We start from the raw sequence: 21690 nt of genomic DNA on the forward strand, positions 1-21690 counted from the left end.
ATGAGAGTATTGTGAATGTGTCGACAGAGCACTGCAGCCACTGCAGCCTCTTATTTCATGCAACACTCGTTGCTGAACGTAAGCGTGAAAAAATGTTCGTGATGTTGTTGCTAAGTGCCCGCTCGCGTATAGCAATGAGGATTGTACAAAATCAAGGTATAGATAATGTAACAATTCTATTTCAGTTCTTTTCGTTTTTGTGCTTCTTCAGCGGTCGGCCGGTCGTGTGCGGTGGCTGACTAAAAAAACAAGATATAAAAGAATTGAGAAGAAAAGAATTCTTATGTGCTAGTGACTTTTAGGCCATCATCATCATCATATTCACATCATACGCACCCAGTGGCTTGTAGCAGTAATCCATCGGCACTCTCGCGAAACGCTGGTGCAACCTGTTGCATCACTACAACTGCGAAATCTGATTAGTGTTGACAGCTGCATGCACAGGTGCTAATTCCGCTTCCCATCTCACAATGGCACCTCGCTGACGAATGCGGGACAGAAAGAAATGCGCAGAAATATCAACAATGATTGTCATTGTAAGTGAAAAGCTTAACACTTCAAGAAAGCTATTCACTTTATTAAAGGAATGGTACACATGACGACATGTATTTGCTGAAGTGAGAACATTTCTGTAGCATTTCTTGTTTCATTGCATAATTCACTGGTGAACAGAGCTGTTAAAATGCATATTTCTAGCGGCAGTGAAGGTGGGCAGCACGTGCGTCTCAAAGAGCTTTGACAGTTGGCACTCGGCAACAAATATGCCCTTTGTTTTGGTGCCTTTCTTCCAACCTCCGACCACCAACTTCAGACTGCCAGCCACCGATCATGAACACGGGTGAAAAGACCAAAGAAGGCTATTTGATTTTAAAACATTCGCTGTCCATCAGCGGTGCACTATGGGCTCTTGCATTAGCTTCCGCTTACCTAGTGGTAACTCAGCTCTCACCCTTTGTATGGCAGGCAGTATTGGCCGGGAGGGCGGACAACCATTATAATGAAGTAATGAATATAATGAAGTAAGGTTGGCAGAGCCACACCACATTGCTGGTTCCAGAACCACCACTTGGCCCCTGGTCTCAGCTGTGGTTCCACATTCCATGGAATTACTGGGGCACATCCTGCAGCAGCAACCAAAGCACCACCAGCATGCAGCTGCAACAGTAATTGGGCCCCTCAATACCTGTGGCTGACCAGCAGCCTCTTCTGCAGCAGGAGGGTCCACTGTGTCTCAGCATGGAGGTGGTGGTGACAAGCCTTCTAGGAAGTGTCATAGAATAGAGCCTGTTATGCTGGCACAGCTGCAGGAAGTGGTGTGCTTTTTCACCAGGACACACTACCCAATCATATTCACCCACAAGGAGCCCACTATGAGGATCAGACTGACCAAGTTGCATAATAGGGTTCCAGAAATGCCGAGACAGGTATAAGCACAATATGTCCACACATGACCTGCTGCCCCAGGGCGCTGCTCTCTTTTGATGGCCTACTACTCTTCGGCTCTGTGGGCACACCTTCAGCTTGGACTTAGGATCCAAATCTGAGCTGGCTATCGTGTGTGCTGCAAACTCCTGCAGTCAATGCATAATGACTGGGCTTGCATTCTCAAATTCGATGTGTAAGACTCTTCTTTTCTATCTCCATGTCGCCATTCATATTCTCATCATCATCATAAAGAACTTGGGGTCTCTAGCGTTTGCTTGTGGCACTGGATTCACATGCCTTCCAACACTGAGTGCCAAAAGGGCCCCCTGTGCAGTGCTGCTCAATTTGGTGTTGTGCACGATCATGGGTTTCTCTCCCTGTGGAAATGATTCCTGATAAGCATGAGGTGCTGTGCTCTATGCTGGACGCTCTCAAAATCTTCCATGATGTCTAATCCATTCATTTGAGTGAATCAAAGAGGATATGGCTGTTCTCTGAGCCAATTGGGGGGCACAAAATAGTGAATTCAACAGTGGTGAAACATCTAAGCTCAAGCTAATAGTTTCCCACTGTCTTTGGGTGAAGTAGCGGAAGCAAATTATCGTAGGTGGCCAATTGAACTGCAATCTATGATTGGATGAACAGCACAGAAGGCAGGTCTCATCTTTGTCTGCCTGTGTGTGTTGTCTTCATCCTTGTAGAAGTACTAGAAGGTAGGCGAGCTGGTGCAGACTGCCTATTCAGATGGGCACCCCTGTACAACGGGGAGAAACAGAAGAGCAATAAGACAGTGCATGACCTGTTTCTTGTTCTTGCTTTTGTCCCAATTGTGTCAGTATTCATGTGAGTCATCTCTACCTTTGCTTTTCATTTGCACTATTCACTCATGGCTATCATCAGCTTAAGTTCACTGCGGAATAAATTTCTCTCCGAGATTCCTAATATTAAATATGTGGAATTTCTTTGCCTATCTATGCCCACTTTGCTGGATTTGAGCTTCTATGCAATGCTAATGTCCTATATATGGTGCCAAAATTCTTTCTGATGTAAAGTCGCTTTTCTGATATGGGAATGTTAACTGGGTTGGTAAACAATACCACTTGATGACGCTCCAGCTGCTATGGTGACCATGATGATGATGCCAAAGCTTAATTTTTGTGAAAAAATTGAGGGCATAAATGAAAATGTGCGTGCTTGACAGTAACTAAATGAGAATGTTTTCTTTTATGTAAAAAAAATTATATTATTTTAGTGGATGCCTTACCCTGCTCTTTGTTGTTCCTAGCATGTTGGAAGCCTTGCCAACATGTCACTTTTAAGTCCTCACATGTGAAGCTCGAGTGCGAGAATGGCACCTTTTCACAGCGATAGCTCCAGTAGGCTCTTGAGCCATTTTAATTTGTCTCAATACCATTGAAAATTTCATTTTCATTGTCCCATTATTAAGCTTTTACCTTTCTTTTTTTTTTTTATGGAAGCACTGGGGGGGGGGAAAGGGTCTGGTGCTCTTTGGCCATACCTGCCGTTATTCTTAAAAAATTCGTATGTCATCAGTTTGATTTGTCAGTAACAAAGATTCTGGAGTAATTATGTTGGTGTGTGTTGGTCCTTCAATCAGCACATGACTTTATTTACAGCCGATGATGACTAATCACTACGCGTTGGTAAAGGCAGAGACTCACCCGCATGAACTACCGATGAGCAGTGCGTGGGTACTCTCAGGCAGTGCACTATGCGGGGTGATTGGGTTGATCTGAAAGCGCTAACTGGAAGAGGCTGAGATATTGTTGAGATGGTTAGACACGAAGGGAAACAAAGTGAATGGAGGAAGATTACAAGTGGCAGGTGTGCAATGTTGCCTAAGCTTTTGCCTTCAGTGGTTTGAAGCTGGGTGAAGCTCTGAAATTTATTATTATTATTATATTAATTACAAGTTAGAAGGCTGTTTTGTCATAGGGGGAAACTTGTAAATACATCTGGTAACTTCCAAACTTTTGTTTTATTGGTATTATCTCCTGACATCTATAATTTTCTGACTTGCGATACGAAGTCCCGACTGCCACTTTGTTACTACTACAAAGTAGCATGAGTGGTGATTTCAGTGATGGTGAAAAGTGAAACTTTTGTGCATTCATTGTAAGAGCTTGGAAACACGCAGCAGATATGTCCCCGCTTTTACACTAGACTTTCCACCCACTATGAAGGTGGATGGAAAGTGGTCATCTGTGGCTCAATCTAGAGCCTTGCACCACAGTCGCAGGGCCGTGGACATCGCTGTAGTGAACTAGGGCAGAAAGTCTCATTGCCGACACAGCACTGAAGTGAGTGGCAGTAGGTGGCAACCAGAGCCTGTGACAACATTGAACGCACTCCAACCATCAGCGGCACGATAGAAACTTCAAAGTATATATCAAAACTCTGAGTAACTCGAGCCAGCCAGTGATTACGGTGTTTGCTATTGGGTCCTTGAAGCAGTTCATTTTCCTGTAAAATCGTAAATATTAGTTCTCTCTCCGCCTAAGGCCAATATTTCACTTGTGCGGCTAGCATATTTTTTCACCCTGCCTAGAACTGACATTGCTTTCACTTCCATTAGAGATGGATACCTTATACTCCTTTAACGAAGCTTTCCTTTTTTTTTTTAAATGTAAGCAAAATTTCGAAGGTGAATTTCTTAGCTAGCGTACTTTCCAAGGTGAAGCAGCTGTAAAGTGGCCTCTTGTCCAGTGCCAAATTTCACCTTTGCACACCTTTGTTAATAATTGCTGTATGAAGAAATTTTCTTTGTTTTAATGCATGTCTGATGTTTCATTGTCTGTTAAGGTAGGAATAGGAACTTTTAGTCGGGAACATGCAAATATATAAATAGCCCACTGGATCGAAAGGGCTAGTTGGTAGGTTAATGTAGTCGAAAAGAAACATGAAGTGAACACAGGGCAAATGAATTAGCATTGTTTGTTTTCAACTCTGTTTGCCTTCGTGAGTCTTTTTGGCAATGTTGACCACCACTATGTGCTGAACAAGAATTATTTCCATGAACGAGCGGATTGTATTCCCATCCTGAGTTCATGGTGCCGTTCTTGAGAAAAAAGAAAAATACAGCATGTTTGCCTAAAAAGCGTCTTCTGCTGTGCTTCTTGCCAGCTCCTTGCTGTGATTTCCTATCTGCTTTCGTATCTGCACCTTTTGTGATACTCATTAATCATTGGTGTGTGCATGTGGCTCTTTCAGGACTACCAAGTGGGACCTGGACGAGAATGACCCAGCATGGACAAAGGCACTCTGAATGCAGCTTTCAGCTGCTTAGAGGGCATTTACACAAACCAGAATGTGGGCAAGCATGTGAGCGCCTTGTTGCAAGCTAGTCGAGGCTCAGCCTCCCATTTTTTGCCTCCCTATCCACTGTTCCCACCTCTTGCACCACCATTGCCGGCAACCGATGACTGTGCCAAAAAAGCCCACCCCCCTCAGCAACAGCAGCAGCTGCAGCAACCGCAGCAGCCACAGCAACAACAGCATCAGCAACATTCCAGGGTAAGCATTTGCTGGTATATGAAAACCTGGGGTGCACAGGCTTGATCTTAAATTGCATAGGCCTGATCGTAATAATAAATAATTTGACAACAAGCCATGCCTTACTGGGTAAATATGTAGTCATGCAATTAATGATTTGCCTTACAAGTGCCTGCTGTATCACTGCAAACTTACTGTTAGTAAAAGTTTTGTGAAGCTACCCACACTACCACTTTGTTCATATTTCATTTTGTTTTTGGGATCAGATCAATGAAATGCCGTCAGTGAACTGGCCTCATGATAAAATTACTAGGATAATACAGAAAGCAGTGTTGTTTGTGATTCACATAAGTGAACACTAACGATTCTTGATAAGCCATCGCAAGAAAGCCTTGTGCATTTATTTATCCACAAGTTTGTGAAAAGCATTCATCTGAGGGGTCTTAACAATTTAAGAGGAAGCTTTAGCTTAGGTTCATCTCCAATTTCTCTACTCAAATACATGTAAAATGCAAAAGTGCTGTTTTTAGACAACTGCTGGACCGATTTCAATAAAATCTATTGCACTTGAGAGACAGCGTTAGGTTCTAGCAACTGTAGCAAGCAAAATTTTGATTTAAGACTTCATAGGTTTTACAGATATTGCTGAAAATCGGTAAGCTAAAAAAACAAAGCATGAATTTTGTGATTCGGCCGCTCTGCACCGAAAATAGATATAGAAATTCTGTAAATTGCATTTTTAGAGCATATAAAGGAGACGAATTTCATGTGAGTGTACAGTTTACGGGAAATTATTGCAACACTTGCGAGGGTTTCGGAAGAGTCCTACTAACAAATTAGTGGTATATTTGAGGACGTTTATCAATTTTGTCTGCTTTGATGTCTTAAAAGGTGCTGTTTACAGAATTGTGGTGTCATTATTTATTACTAAGTTAGAGTTGGAAACTTGTTACTTAAGCTTTCCTTTTTTTTTCAATTTTGCAGTTTTCAGCAATTATTGTTGGGAAATTGATGTATAAATAAAACTTCTGCTTCCTACCTTGCTATATTTTAACTTTTCTTTTAAATGCAACAAACCTCATCAAATTTGGTATGGTTGATGTCGAGAAAGATTCCTCTGTTCTTACATATTTAGATATGGGAGCTTCCAAGCTAAAGCTTCCTCTTAAGAATCTTGGTTGCATTTCATTGTAGTCGCTGAAAGGCATAGGCATGAAAGTAAAAAGACGTCTGCGCTGAACCCTCTTAGAGCCATTTGCTGTTCTTTTTGGGGAAGAGAACAGCACATGTGGTGTCTCCTTTACCCCTTTTGCCGCACTTGTGTGGTATAACTTCTTTCACAGTTAAGTATTACCGAGCCAGTATCCTACTGTACCTCTTGCCTTGGATAGCCAGTGATGCAAGGAAAATAAACATTTTTGTGCACCGTGTCATAAAGGAAGTGAATAGTGAGGTGAATACATACTGAGTGCTGCATTTGATGAACACATACTGTACGAGTCTGTCACCATGAGTAATCTAGCTGAGAATATTTAAGGCTTTGGGTCATGTTGATGGAGGTTGATGTCGCATTTTAACATGTTAAACTTGTCCAACAAGGCGTCGTCATAACCATTATAATACATAGGACCATATTGATTCAAAATTAAATAGCACATATTTTGCTTCAAGTGTGCGCAATTCTGCTAATCTAAAAAATGCTGTAGTGTTAAACGTTACAGGTTTATGACTGTGTGCTTGGTGCATTTGGTTACAAACAAATGTTTGGGGTTAATTTTTGATAGTTCAATGTTACCTTTAGTTTGATTGTATTAATAAGTCTGCACAGGGGCCAGTGAAGAAAAAAGCTAGTTATGAGCTTGAAATGTTGAATATAGGATGATTTTACTATACCACATTGTTGGTGATCTGATTACAAGCTCTGCTGGTTATTACTATAAACAACCGTATGAAAGGGGCTAGCTGGTGGTTAATGTTCCTGCATTGTGGGGCAACACATGATGAAAATGAGTTTGAGGCAGCTCTATAGTGTTTCCACAATGGAGTTGTACACCTCCTGCAGCTTCTGTGATAATTGGTTTGTAGAAAGTGCTGTCTTTGTTTTTTGTTGTACTCTCTGGATGAATTTTAAAGTGAGCATTCATGTAGAACTAAACAGCAACGATTATTAACTTCAGAAATGTAGATTTAAATCTAGTTCTCTATTTATAGGCCCAAATATTTCACATACATATATGTGCATAGTGGCTCAATTACATTTTGCAGCAGCCCTTTTTCTTGTCAACAAGCTTTTAAAATCAGCTTTTACATTTTTTTGCATATAGAGGTATGCAGTTACGGGGAAAACTGGACAAGGCTAGACAGTGCCATGACAGAGAAGCTACTAAAGTGAAAAAGTGAAGGCAGTGCTTGCTGATATCTCTAATTTCTATGTAGGTGAGATGATTAAGCAGTTTTGAAATCTGTACATCTACATGTTAAGCCATCTTTGGTGCCAGAAAGTGCACTATTTATTCCTGCCTCAGCTCGCCAATTTCATTATGGTCTCTAAGAACAGACAAATTCACGATCTTGGAGCCTTCTTCTTCTTCTTCATCATCATCATCATCATCATCATCATCATCATCATCATCATCATCATCATCAGCCTAGTTACGCCCACTGCAGGGCAAAGGCCTCTCCCATACTTCTCCAACTACCCCGGTCATGTACTAATTGTGGTCATGTTGTCCCTGCAAACGTCTTAATGTCATCCGCCCACCTAACTTTCTGCCGCCCCCTGCTACGCATCCCTTCCCTTGGAATCCAGTCCGTAACCCTTAGTGACCATCGGTTATCTTCCCTCCTCATTACATGTCCGGCCCATGCCCATTTCTTTTTCTTGATTTCAACTAAGATGTCATTTACCCGCGTTTTTTGCCTCACCCAATCTGCTCTTTTCTTATCCCTTAACGTTACACCCATCACTCTTCTTTCCATAGCTCGTTGCGTCGTCCTCAATTTCAGCAGAACCCTTTTCCTAAGCCTCCAGGTTTCTGCCCCATATGTGAGTACTGGTAACACACAGCTGTTATACACTTTCCTTTTGAGGGATAGTGGCAACCTGCTGTTCATGATTTAAGAATGCCTGCCAAATGCACCCCAGCCCATTCTTATTCTTCTGGTTATTTCAGTCTCATGATCCGGATCCGTGGTCACTACCTGCCCTAAGTAGATGTATTCCCTTACCACTTCCAGTGCTTCGCTACCTATCATAAACTGCTGTTCTCTTCCGAGACTGTTAAACAATACTTTAGTTTTCTGCAGATTAATTTTCAGACCCACCCTTCTGCTTTGCCTCTCCAGGTCAGTGAGCATGCATTGCAATTGGTCTCCTGAGTTACTAAGCAAGGCAATATCATCAGCGAATCGCAAGTTGCTAAGGTATTCTCCATCAACTTTTATCCCCAATTCTTCCCACTCCAGGCCTCTGAATACCTCCTGTAAACATGCTGTGAATAGCATTGGAGATATCGTATCTCCCTGTCTGACGCCTTTCTTTATAGGGATTTTGTTGCTTTCTTTGTGGAGGACTACGGTGGCTGTGGAGCCGCTATAGATATCTTCCAGTATCTTTACATATGGCTCATCTACACCCTGATTCCGTAATGCCTCCATGACTGCTGAGGTTTCGACTGAATCAAACGCTTTCTCGTAATCAATGAAAGCTATATATAAGGGTTGGCTATATATAAGGGTTGGTTGGCCTTAACCTTGCTTAAATAGACATTTGCTTTATGTTAAGAAGGGATGATTCCCACATGGTTGCAGCTTTCAGATCATGCTTGAAATTGCTATTATAGGTTTTGCAACGCCATGCAGTTTGTTTCATTTGTATTGGCGTAGTCATAATTATCACATAATCTGGGGACTTATATGAAACAAGTAAAAGCTTTGAATCCACTCACTTTCAAATTATAAGCTTCCCATAAAATGCACAAGTACACAAGCAGGTCTTGTAGCACTCGTATTGAGCATTGGTATACGTTGCAATTTCTTGCAGGTTCCCAGCTCGGGCACTTCAGCAAAGTCTGAGCGCAAGGCAAAGCGTGATCCAGGAGCGTCAGCTAGTGATGGCTGGGTTCAAGGACAAGAAAAGTTCAGTTGGGATGGCTCACCAGTGGCTGCCTACAATCCGGCAACGAAGATGTTCCGCTGTGTTGCGTGCAACACATTGGGATTTCTGTCAAGAATTGCCGAGCACTACTTGGGAACACATGTCAATGCCAAGGCAAGTTATCGAAGTGTGCAATGTTTTTGTGTCTATTTGATATGCTGCAGACTTTTGAGGCTATTGCCTTAAATGTGAGTTATGGATTGTATATTTTTTATTACTAAATGGGATTAGAAAGAGAGATGTACTGTGTTTAAGTGACATTTTGTATGCGGGATTTTAACCCTTTATGTGCCAGGTTTTGTTTTCCGATATTATAAAACAAACGTAACGATTTATGTTCGGTTGTTCAGAAGGTAAAAAATGATGTGGATAATGGTAAATGCACTCCTAGTATGGTCCTCACGTTCCTAATTTTCCATCTCCTACCAAGTTTCGTACTGACGTGCATGCTTTCACAATAGCGCCGCCATGTCAGGGTTAAGAAAGAAAGAAAGAAAAAAAAAGAAACCCTGCTATAAACCTACGGCGAATAACAGGAACATGCAAGAGTGGTATTACTTTTTATTTTTTTATTTACTCATACTGTTGGCCTGTCGGCCATTACAGGGTGAATCAAAGCAGAACTTCAACAATTAGTACAATACATGGTATTACAATAATACATATAGCACAAAAATAAAACAAGTCAATAGCAGTATTTCAGCAATTAGGACAGTACATGACTAAGGCGCAGTACAGGAATAGTGTTTTAATAGGTGAACATAAGCGAACAAAGAAGATACGTAAGCAAAATATTCTGCAGATACTCCGATCAATATGACTATAAATGCAGTGTTAATAAAAGAGGTCATACACCCTCCCGCCCCCTCAAAAAAAGAAGAGAAGGCGTTAATTTTTTAATGGAGAATTGCCGCAGTAGCGTAAGAACTGGGAGCCACCCCTCCGATTGATGGATGCACGCTCTGCGCACCCCAGTCATTGCTGCAAAGAGGCACAATTTGCAGCATGCTAACAAAAACTCTGATTGAGCAAACTCAGAGAGATAAAAAAAGTATGTTTCTAGAAATGAACAACAGATGGCGGAACTACCTCAGAGCTTGCGAAGTTCATGTTACTGCACACATCCAACTGGAGAGAGTGGAGAACGTACCAGTACATCAGTGGCACTGAAATGTTTCTTTTTTGTGGCTCTATACATCTTTCTTAGCATTAGCAGCCACTTGTTTTCTGAGTGTTAGCTTCTTGACCAGTATAACTTTGAGTCTGTACAACATTGGTGGCCATACCACTGTCCTGCAAAGTTGTCCTTTCAACTTGCCTCACACCGTCTTGTCGCATAAATCTCCTGAATTATCCTTCGAACCATTCAGGTTCGGCATTCTGTAATGATTTCATGTACAAATTATTCTGTGTCTTGTAGTAGTCGAAATCAGTTTAATGGGACACTAAAGGCAAATGTGAAGTCAAGCTAAATATACACAATTAGTGCACCAAGATGTCTAAAGTGTCATCTTTACTGGGATGCAACTTTTGTAAGCAGGTAAATGACATAAACGTAAGGCAGGATTGCCACCGCCTCTGTGACAATGCAGTACCAGCTTCCATGATAGAACTTGTCTTGTTTATATTTGCTGAATTGTAGTCAACTACTGATAAGAGCGATCATCATCCTCATCAGCGTATTTTTATGTTCTGTGCAGGACGAAGGCCTCTCCATGCAATCTCCAATTACCCCTGTCTTGCGCTAGTTGATTCCATTGTGTGCTTGCAAATTTCCTCATTTCATCACCCTACCTAGTTTTCTGCCGACCTAGACTGCACCTCCCTTCCCTTAGCACCCATTCTGCAACTCTAATGGTCTACCAGTTACCTAGTGGATACATTACATGGCCTGCTCAGCTCCATTTTTTTGCTCCTAATGTCAACTAGAATATTGGCTATCCCCGTTTCCTATCGGCTATCCCCGTTAGCACTGGCAGAACGCAATGATTGTACACTTTTCACCAACAGTGGTAAGCTCCCAGTCAGGATTTTGTAATGCCCGCCGTATGCACTCCATCCCATTTTTATTCTTATGTAAATTTCCTTCTCATGATAGGAGTCCCCTGTGAGTAATTGACCTAGATAAAGGTACTCCTGTACAGATTGACGATCCTGAATTCTCGTTCCCTTGCTAGGCTATTGAATGTTGTCTTCAACCCCACTCTTTCACTTTCTCGGTTAAGGTCCTTAGTCATTTGTTGTAATTTGTCCCCAATGTTTCTGAATGGGACAATGTCATTTGCAAACAGAAGGTTGCTGAGATAGTCACTGAGAACTCACCCCTAAGCCTTCCCACTCTAACAGCTTGAATACTGCTAAGCTAAGTTGGTGTTCAGGTTTGCTATGCATTTTTCTACATGGTGCAAAGGAAACAATGTGAAACAAAGGAAGCATTGAGGCAAGCGCCAACTACCAACTGTTTAATAATGGTTCCAGACACATCGCAATGAAGCCTCACGTGCATGCGTAGTATATGCCACAGTAAATTCATTATAACAGTTATATTAAAAAAAAAATTCATTTCTTAAGAAAACGCTGGGCATTTCCAGCACAATCAGACCCTTTCTTTCTTGCGTGAAACACTTCCGTCAGTTCTCTTGTATATTGGTCTCCCTGCTTCTGCCAAGAACCATAAATTGAGCCAAGTAAGGCTAGCATAAACTGGCTTTACAGTATGTAGGAAGATGCGCGCCATCACTTTTTCCTATGCTATTAACGTGCGCCTTTGGGCTGTGATTGATGCATTGTCCCGTTTGTTTAACTTTGGGAATTGCGACAGCTCAGGGGGGTTTCATACATAGTACTACTGTATTTGCTCATAAGTAATACGACCATGAATATAATGCGAAAGACGACTTTTGGTCTCTCAGAAAAAGAAAAAAAATATATATTGTGATTATAACACAAAGGGACAACACATAAAAGTGGATGCCTGCAGGGTGCTTTATTCTTCGTTACTGTGGACTGCCGTTGCAGAATGCAGCGATAGGACGAGGGCGTGCTCTATGTACTTATCACTACGAACGTATTTGTCTCTGTCAGCAAGAATGGTACTGTCCTTCATGCCACCGAAGTTATTGGATAGGCAGCACTACAGAAGTACCCGTAGCACAATCTCTGTGTTTGAATGTGTGTTCAAACACTGCTTCATACACAGTAGCGATCGCGGTAAGGCTGAGTGGTTTTGCTTACTCCAATTTTGAGGCACCAAGAAAGCTTTTTAAAAGCGTATTATATTTGTGTCACGAACCTGAATATAATGCGAGGCATGTTCTGTGGCCGAAAATTTCCCTCTCCCCAAAAGAAGGATATATTCGTGCCAGTACTCTTGGGCACAATGCCTGAAATATTTTGTGTATCTTGTGGCCCCCTCCATGCTGAGCACGAGTAATGCAAGGTCACAACTTTGCCCACTTGTTGGAAGCTGAGAAAATGTGGATCCCATAGCCGGTAGCCACCTTTTTGAGGTTTTTTATTTATTTACCACAGTACCCACAGCGCCAGTTTGGCATTACAGTGGGTGAGGGGAGGGGAGAAGTACATACATCATTGACAAATAAAAGCAGTTAATATAGAATACATCAAGAGAAAAAAATTACAGTTCAGAGCAAATCACTGACGTAACAAAAAAAAAAAAAAAAAAAAGAAGCAGAGCATAACCGTACATGCGCGAAGTGAAACAAAGCGGTTCTGGTGACGCAAGCACAAAGTGCAGAAAAAAATTGCAAGCCACACGGCTGAAGCAAAGCCATCACTTCAAGATAGCGATACAACATCACTAGGCAACCTGTTCCACTCACTGACCGTCTTAGGAAAAAAAGACATCTTAAAAAGCTTCCTTCTACATCTATATTCTTTAATCTTAAGTGGGTGATCCCACCTGGCAGAAGTGTACTCCAGTGCCTTTATGTAGCTATCACGATTGAGGCTGGTTTTAGAATGATATATTGACACGTGTACTTGTCTTCATCGGGCGACACGTTTCACTGCCTAACAAATGTTATCGCACAGCGCAGGACGCGCTTGCAAGTGTGGGAAGTTTCTGGAATGTTATTGATGGTTCCATCCACTGTCTGTGACCGAACCTTGTGTAATCTGATTGCATGTGTGCGCGACATGAATAATGTAGAACTTTGTGGAAGGCATGCGGGCCCCAGCGATTAGTCTGGAACATTCGACGATTGATGTATAAAAGCTGATGCGCTTGACCCGTTGATCAGATTTTCGGCGATCGCCGACTGTGTTCGCCGCTGTCGCTGTTCTTTGAGTGTAGCCTGTTTTTGGAGGGCACAAGGTCGCCCAATAAAATGCTAGTTTCGTCTTTCTCAGTTTGGCTGCTTTCTTCACAGTCACTAGCACGTGACAATGTATTGTGCAAAAATTTTAATCTGAATGTTTTTCTATGATTTTGAAGTGTATTCTAGCCTAATGTTTCCTTTGTTTGGGATGCGCTAAAATACCGAGTATAATTTTGAGCCACGAAACGGGCTGCTAAGCTTTGTACTCTTTCTAATCTCTTTTTGTCTGTCACAGTCCACGGGCCCCAGATCGTACAAGAGGTTATGGCTCACTCACTGCTCCATAGGACACGAAAGCTTTTTTTGCTATGTCAGGAGCCATCTTAAACAGTTGATAGCTGGATCTTGTCCATCTCTACTTTCCGGTTTCACATTGCTTACATTGCACAAAGTAGAATAATGTATTGCAAACATGACCTCTGAGATCGCCATACAAGAGAACTTTGAACAAATGTTTTGTTCTCCAAAGTTTTGTATCCTCGTTAGTCATGATTGTCTCTACAACTAAGTCATCTTTTGGCATGGAACAGATGTGCGGTTTTTTGAAGGGTAATCTAACATTCTATGTTGGCTCAGTGTTTGCCTTTAGTGTCCCTTAAGGATGTATGCACCGAGGTTAAATATCATACAGGATGGTGTATGACCCATGTATATTTATGCACTAGTTGGCATGCATTCAGTCTAATTTCTGGTTGGTGACTGAATCTTCACTTTCAAACTTAATTCTGTTGATCATGTTATAAAATACCGTATTTACTCGACTCTAATGCACCCACGATTGTAGCGCGCACCTGTTTGCCGTAACGTAAAAAAAGTCCTCATTCTTTTATACAGAAATACAACTTTCTCTCATTTGGAAAATCAAAGATTTACCCCCAATACACTAAAGTTGTGATAAATAAAGAAAGTTGCAGTTTTGTCTGAAAGGCGAAGCATCGATTGCGATAACAAATCAGTAGACAGCTATATGAAAAGTAAGAATAGTAGTTTTATCAGCTGTATAAATGCTTAACCTTTTGCTTACTAACTAAATTAACAAGCATGGTGTCGCACATGCAGAAGAAAACATGAACACGTCTCACTCAATGACTGCAGAAACTTTATCAAAACGCTGGAGGGAAGTGCGGTAGCAGAAGCCAGCGGGCTTCAACGCCAACTAAGTGACGAAAACATACCGCAGAGCGCCTAGATGCTAGACTCTTTGTCTCCGTCGCAGATTCCTTTCAAGATAGGGGCCGCGTGGCTGCACCGTACGCAGCAGCTGCTGGAGTAGGACGCCTCTCCTGTTTGCACCAGTCCCGCAAGCAAGTTTCGGGAATTCCGTACGCCTGTGATTCGGCCCAATTTCCATCCGTCTCCGCACACGTGATCATTTTCCTTTTAATTGTGGCATCGTGATGAACTCGGCATGTCTTCGCAGTCGGCACTTCCATGCTGATAGAGCGAATGCAGAAAACGGGAAGATGGACGGTGGACTAACCTAATCCACGGCCCACGGCAGCTAGGCTGGAAGCGCATACAAGGCGGCCATTTTGGAATGATGATGGCGATATGGTAACGTGATTTAGGGCCGTACTTGATTCTAATGCACACATAATTTTTGGACCCGTTCTATCGGCAAAAAAATTTGCGTTAGATTCGAGTAAATACGGTAGCTGAATTCTTGGAAGCAAAATTATCAAGCTATAAGCAATGTGTTCTGAAAAAAAGGAATATATATATAGTGCTTAATTATTGTGGCAAACAAGCAATGTGCTTTTGCATTACTCTGTTAAAAGTGCAGGCAGGTGGTTGTAGTTTTTAAATTCTGCAGCTGGGTGCCAATGTCCACTTCATGAACTACCACTAAATACTTATTCATGGCAAGTTTTACTCTACGAACCATGAGCATTTCCTTTTGCACTCTTGTGTTTTTCAATTGCTCTTGTTGCTTACAACGGGCATGTTTTGTGTGCTCGCATGAACAGCAGGTGTTCCAGTGTCCGGAGTGCCCGTACAGCAGCGCTTGGTCTCGATGTGTTCGACTCCATTTGGGCAAGGTACATGGCATCCAGAATGCCCCAGCGTCATTGTGGCGTGACCAGCCTTTGCTCGATGAAATTATGGGGTTGCTGCAGAACTTGAAAAATTTGGCTGAGTCTTCTGGGGGTGCAGGGCTGGCTGCAGCGCCTGCCACTCCAGCTGTAGATAAGCGCTACGTCTGTCCTCGCTGTCCCTATGCTACCGACCGCAGAGACCTATACCACCGACACGAGAACATCCACAAGGATGACAAGCCTTTCCACTGTTACGTTTGCTTCAAGTTGTTCAACCGAGCCGACCACGTCAAGAAGCACTTTCTGCGCATCCACAAGAACCACCCCTATGACATTGGCCTGATTCGGCGCCATCCGCCACGCTCAGCAACACACACAGGCCATGGGCCCTCGGCCAGTGGCCATCATCACAGCAACAACGGCCAGTGGACACACCCTGCAGGGGCAGCTCGCCTTCCCCAGCCATCCAACTGTGCTGGTCCAGCTGACTGTTCAAGGGCTCTGCCTGTGCCTACCAATGGATGCCCTGCGGGTCGGTACTTTTTAATGCTGAAGTGTTTTATGGTCGGCCTCTCTAATGACTTTACATCGAACATCTGTAAACTGAAATCATAGCTGGTTTTGATCACTGAGGAAGATGTGTAGCAGAAAAGTTTGATGGAGTGCTCTGTTTAAGCTAGGTACACCTAGAAGTTCAGTGTCATGGTGCAACTAGCAAATATTTGCTTTTCTTGTATTCCTTTTTTTTTTCATATTCTGCCTTGTGTGTTAGACTGACTTCTCCATCTTTGCTGCTCCTTTCATATATATTAAATATACATATTTCCAATTGTATATTGTAAGAACAGTGATGTTCCTTATGTCTTCATATGCAGCCATTTAGTACCAAACAAAGGTAATGAAACCACTGTCGCTATTGGGAAAATTTGGAGTATACTTGAATTGTATTGAGGTGACCTAAGAAGGTTCGTCATCCATTGTGCCTGTATTCACATGCTTTGATTAACAAATGAAGTTATAGTTAAGCTTTTCTTTTACTCTGACAATGTCTGAAGAACATGCACAAAATAAAATAGAAATTAGGCAAGCGATTTGGGTGAGTTGGTCTAAGCTTTTGACATGAATGCAGCGCAAAGCACTGAAGTGCACCGAAGCACCTGTGTTTCAACATTTTTCTGCTCACCACACAACTATCTTCCCCCTCTTTGGTGCTTTGCATTGCATTCATGTCTGTAAACGCAGCACTGTGAATGCGGCATTAGTAAACTCAGCATTATGAAGCCCTGCAACACTTTGAACTTGTACATAAACCATCCCATCCACTGTAGTGGTTCAGGGGCTATGTTGTTCTTATGCTAAGCACAAAGCACAAGTTTTATCCTGCAGTGGCTGCTTACTGTTACGGCTGCCACCAGTTGTTAAGGGGATGGGGTTTCGGTGACCTTCAACAGCATCTGCTTGGAGCTCGAAAATGAACTGGGATGACTTTCAGCTCATTGTTGACCGTAAGGTTGAGGTCTTTTTCTATTGCATATATTTATTCTGATGCTTTTTAAAGGGCTGTAGTTCACGTGTTTTCCAACCACATGCCTTTTGCTTGGGAGTAACAACTGATTATTGTGGTTAATGGGTGCTGAATGGGTGGGTGAAGTGTGGCCGTGCGGCAAGAGACTGAAGATGCCGGCATTGTGTGCAGGAGGTGCGCAGGCCTGGGGCTTCCATGCTGGCAATGTGCCTGCTGTGTGCAGTAGCACTGGCCCCAAGGCCATGGGCTGCCCCGCTGCCCTGCCCCAAGAGACGACGGCCAAAGGAAAACGTGGGGGCTCGGGCAAAGCAGCAGCTACTGCCACAAGCGGAACTGCAGCAGCCAAGACATTTGCCTGCGCCTACTGCCCCTGGCGTGGCGTAGATGGCTGGTGCTTGCGGCGGCATCTTAATACGCACATCAAGCCATTCTCCTGCCCCTTTTGCGAGTACAAGGCAGCCCGGTCAGAGCGCCTGAACACGCATGTGCTGAAGGTTCACGGGAAGCATCTGTGCAACAAGTGCCACTTTGCGGGGGAGGACTCGATTGCTCTGGAGCGCCATGTCAAAGAGAACCAGTGAGTGCAATCACAAGTTCGTTAGCACAAAGAACTGTAGCCTTTAAATTCCGGATTATACAGCACTCCTGCTATGGTCTTGATGTAAACTTTATGCGAAATTCTGAGAAGTCTCGAGATCTTAATGAAAACGACCCTTCTACTCAAAATTTATCATCTCTGTCACAGTTGTACACACTTTAGAATATTTTGTATATGTACATTATCAAAACCACTCAAATAACTGTTTTGTTTTGAAAAATAAAGGAGGAAACAGTCACTAAAAGCAACTTTGACAAACAGCTTTATGAGGTGACGGGGCCTATATTGGCGACAACAGGAGGCACATCAAGAAATCAATATATATGTACATATAAGGTTACTGGTCAATTTAGTAAGACAACAGCAGCACTTTAGTAAGTAATATAGCAGCAATTAATCACTTGTGAAGTACAAATTGGGAGAATAGAGTATACAGAATGCATGTTGGGGGGGGGGGTTCATTGTTCACTAATGCAGGCATTGGTTTCATCCCTTCTTGTATGTAAAGCTTATGAGGTCTGCCACGCTTAGTAGCTATATATGCAGCAGTGCCCCATCACACGTTGCCATTATGCATTAAAGGTGCTTTTGTTTATTTTACACTGTTCAGTTTACTGGGTGCGTGAGGTATTTGACGACATGATGATGAAAGATTCAATATATTCGGTCCAAATGTTTTAATGCTTATTTTGCTGCTTTTTATAAGGCTGTTATGAGTCTTCAGCCTCAACCTCAATTATTTTCTGAATTCAGCGTTGATAATGGCTATATACATGAACCAGATAGTGTGTGTTGATGTTGAGCAGTGATTCTGCAATAGCAGCCTTTAGCAAGTTATCATTGTATGGCTTTTCTCTCAACGATGCCTGCCATTCATAGCAGCTTATAGGTCTACGTACTTGGAAATAGGATTCTATATTGAGGATGACATGGCCACACAAGTTCACAACCAGACAATTCTGGGGTTGTGCAGGAACTATGGGAGCAAGCAAATTCATTAATTACTTAGGACTTGGGAGTGGTGCCTAATGAAATTGTTACTTCGTTTACCACGGCCAAGTAATACAGGCATTTGTGGTTTTATCTTTGTTTCCTGAAACAATTCTGGCCATACTTAGGTAACAGCCAATCTGAGAATCCAGGGATGTGTTCTGCGATTACCTCGTCCAGCTGAACATTGATAAATTGAACAACTTATGATAGTACCCGTAGGTTTGGCTTAACGGTGCCTACTGTAGTTTTGATTAATGGTATATCTGATACATTGAAAAACTGAAACCATGTGTACACTGTTAGGTGGGTTATTCCATGCCAAATCAACCAGCATTTTTTCGACCGCCACAGATATAGTTGAAAAAATTTCCACGTTTGTTGAAGTTAGAAACTCATTCTCCATGTATTTATCTTGCCAAAAAATTTCTAGCATTTTGGTAAAAGTTTATTGTTCTTGCCCAGCTGTGCTAGAAGGCACCAGTCAACATTTTCTTTTTTTCAAAGGCATGTTGTATGATCCAGACATTCACATGGTGTGTAGGGAAAGACAGTTAAAATAGCCAATTTCTAAAATATTTGAATACACCGAGAGCTTTTGACACTGGCAAAAGTGAGTAAAATTGCTAAGTTTCAATTTCTTTTACGGTATGCAAGAAAATCCAGAAGGCACTAATTAAATATAGAATGACAGCTTGGTTGACATAGCATAGCCAAAAAATATTTGAAGCTTTGAAGGTTCAGCAGGTTGCGTAAAAAGAAAACTGTAAAGATTTTTTTTTTTTGCAAGAAGCTTAGTATTCAAGGTCAAAAAAGTTGCTTTGGTGGTCGGCCTAAAAATATCTGTGATACATCACTGCATAACCTTACATGTCTGCTCTGCATGTGAGAAGTTACAAAAAAGTATGTTTTAAATGCAAAAAATTATTTTTTGAATTTTTCAATATTTCGTAACATATATCAAAGGTTGCCCATCTCGAAAGGGGTGCTAGTCTTGAGATTTCTGCTAAGCAGGCAGGACTTGATAACTACTCCTCGACTTCAATTTCACAATTGCAACATGTTCACCAAGCGGCGTCCACAAATGCAACAGTGATCACCAAGCGGCGTCCGCGCCCACTGCCTCACCGCGCGGGCAGCCAGTGGCGGAGCGTACAAACCAACTCGACCGAACTCCGCAATGCCGGCATGTCTAGGGGAACAACGAATACAACGCGCTCTAGGAAACCTCCTCCGTAGTGCCTAGGCTGAGTCATATATTCAAGGAGCAAAAGACCCCAAATTTTCTCTCTCGCGCCCACTCTTACTCGCGCCTGCGCAGAAACGTCGAGCTCCGTCAAAAGTGGCACGCCCCGCTGTATCTACAAGCAATTCTAAATGCGCCACCTGGTCCAGTCTGCTTGCACTTACCGAAATACTGGACATGCTAAAACTCTCTACTGAAGACTGTAAATTTGAGTTTTAGGCTGAGGGGGTAGATAGCTTTCACATATCTCATGCCCCACAAACTTCTGATGTGAACAGCATATTATTCTTTTTATATAACCAAAATTCTTTATTAATTGGTACCTTTGTTTACTTATATTTAAGTGACTTGGCAAAGTGCATTACATACACAATTTTTCACTCTGTGTGGACTGTCACATAGTTTCCTACAATTACTAGAGGGAACTCTGGCGCTGTGATCAATCAGCCACTATGGGTACGATCAGTAGTACATGGATTTGTCTGATCTTCATGTTTGGGGCTTTAGGCGTTCTTGTGGCTTTGTTGCACTTTATCTGGGCCTAAATTGGCCTAAGTTTCAATGCAATTTATACTTATGCAGAACGTAATAATACTCTGCAAGCATGCTTAATCACTCCTGATTGCTGTGGTTCCGCTTGTCTATGTGTCAGTGGTGTAGTGGTTTTAATATCAGGCTTCTGTGCTGGAGGTCCTGTGTCCGAATTATCTGATTATCTATAATGTAGTACTGTACTTTCTTAAAAATGATCGTTTTGCAAATTCACAAAGCCATGAAGTTTCGGCAAAGCCATATACTACCCATTATTCCCATGGTGGCTAAATTGGCCTCCTTACAGCTCCTGTAGACACTAGTGCCACAGTTCCCTCTAGTAATTGTATGAAACTCTGTGGACTGTCATGTATTTAGAATTATACTTTTTGCTTAGTGTTTGTCAGTTTTATTTTTAGTATCAGCTCATCCAGTTACTCTGTGGCTGCTGTGCTTGTAGGGAGCAAAATTTTGTGGTGGTACTTCAGTTGATGCCTGCCTGCTATGCGACTGTAGGTCACTTTGGAGCTGTAGAGATGTCTATGCTGCGTTAAGTATCAGTGAGCTGTCAATAAGGTGTGCTGAAAGGATGTCCATTAAAGGGACTCTGAAGTAGAATAGCGTATAGATTATTGGATTGCTGGAAATTGTTAGTAGCTGATGTTCAGTATGTTGAAGAATGACATATTTGTGTAAGACATAAGCACCTCTTTCAAAACCTTTTTTAGATTTCTGGTTCAGCTCCATATGAATGGGCAATGACTAGGTAGGTCAATGTAAGTTATTAAAAAGGATAGGGCTTCATTCAGTTATGAACCCCATCTTGTAGCATTTACTGCGACAGCATTGAAATGCTCGGAACTGGGCTTGTCCACTCACCTGTCCACTCTGCTGCGCTGATGACTGTTGTTATAGTGTTGACCATTGTTGGCACAGAGAAGGCGTACTTGACAATGATGATGGCCTCAATATGGCATATACCCACATTAGAGGATGTGCCAAGGATTAGAGGAAGTGCCAAGTTGGTGGGAAACACCATCAGAAGCATTGCCAACAGCAACATTACAGTGACAATGCTACATAGTTTACACAGTAGGTCACAGTGAGTATTCACAGGTGCCAAGTGCCCTACATAGCAGTACTGCAAATGTACAGAGAAAATGAAATTGCTCAAACCTCGTAGATGGCACTGCATCATTTCACCTGTGACACCAATTGTAGTAGAAGTTTTGGCATCAGTCTATTTGAAGTCTATTGAAAACGAGTCATCGAGCCTTAAAAGCATGAAGACTAACACAGTAACTACCTTCTCACCTGTGGCCTAAATATT

At 42.3% G+C, this 21690-nt stretch overlaps 1 protein-coding gene across 5 annotated transcripts in view; it reads left to right on the top strand.

Annotated features, from left to right (window-relative positions):
* Positions 1-21690, top strand: part of LOC142564554 (uncharacterized) — a 99451-nt gene that overhangs the window by 24979 nt on the left and 52782 nt on the right. For 4 of the 5 annotated variants that reach the window (XM_075675592.1, XM_075675623.1, XM_075675616.1 and 1 more), the window contains exons 2-5: positions 4657-4959; positions 8981-9208; positions 15402-16002; positions 17167-17572. In XM_075675592.1, the coding sequence (XP_075531707.1) occupies positions 4693-4959; positions 8981-9208; positions 15402-16002; positions 17167-17572 (1502 nt within the window). In that variant the 5' untranslated portion in view covers positions 4657-4692. The remainder of the gene's footprint in view (positions 1-4656; positions 4960-8980; positions 9209-15401; positions 16003-17166; positions 17573-21690) is intronic. The other variant, XM_075675600.1, reaches the window with a different exon arrangement.

Source organism: Dermacentor variabilis, chromosome 1, assembly GCF_050947875.1.
Source record: "Dermacentor variabilis isolate Ectoservices chromosome 1, ASM5094787v1, whole genome shotgun sequence".
Classification (NCBI taxonomy): domain Eukaryota; kingdom Metazoa; phylum Arthropoda; class Arachnida; order Ixodida; family Ixodidae; genus Dermacentor; species Dermacentor variabilis.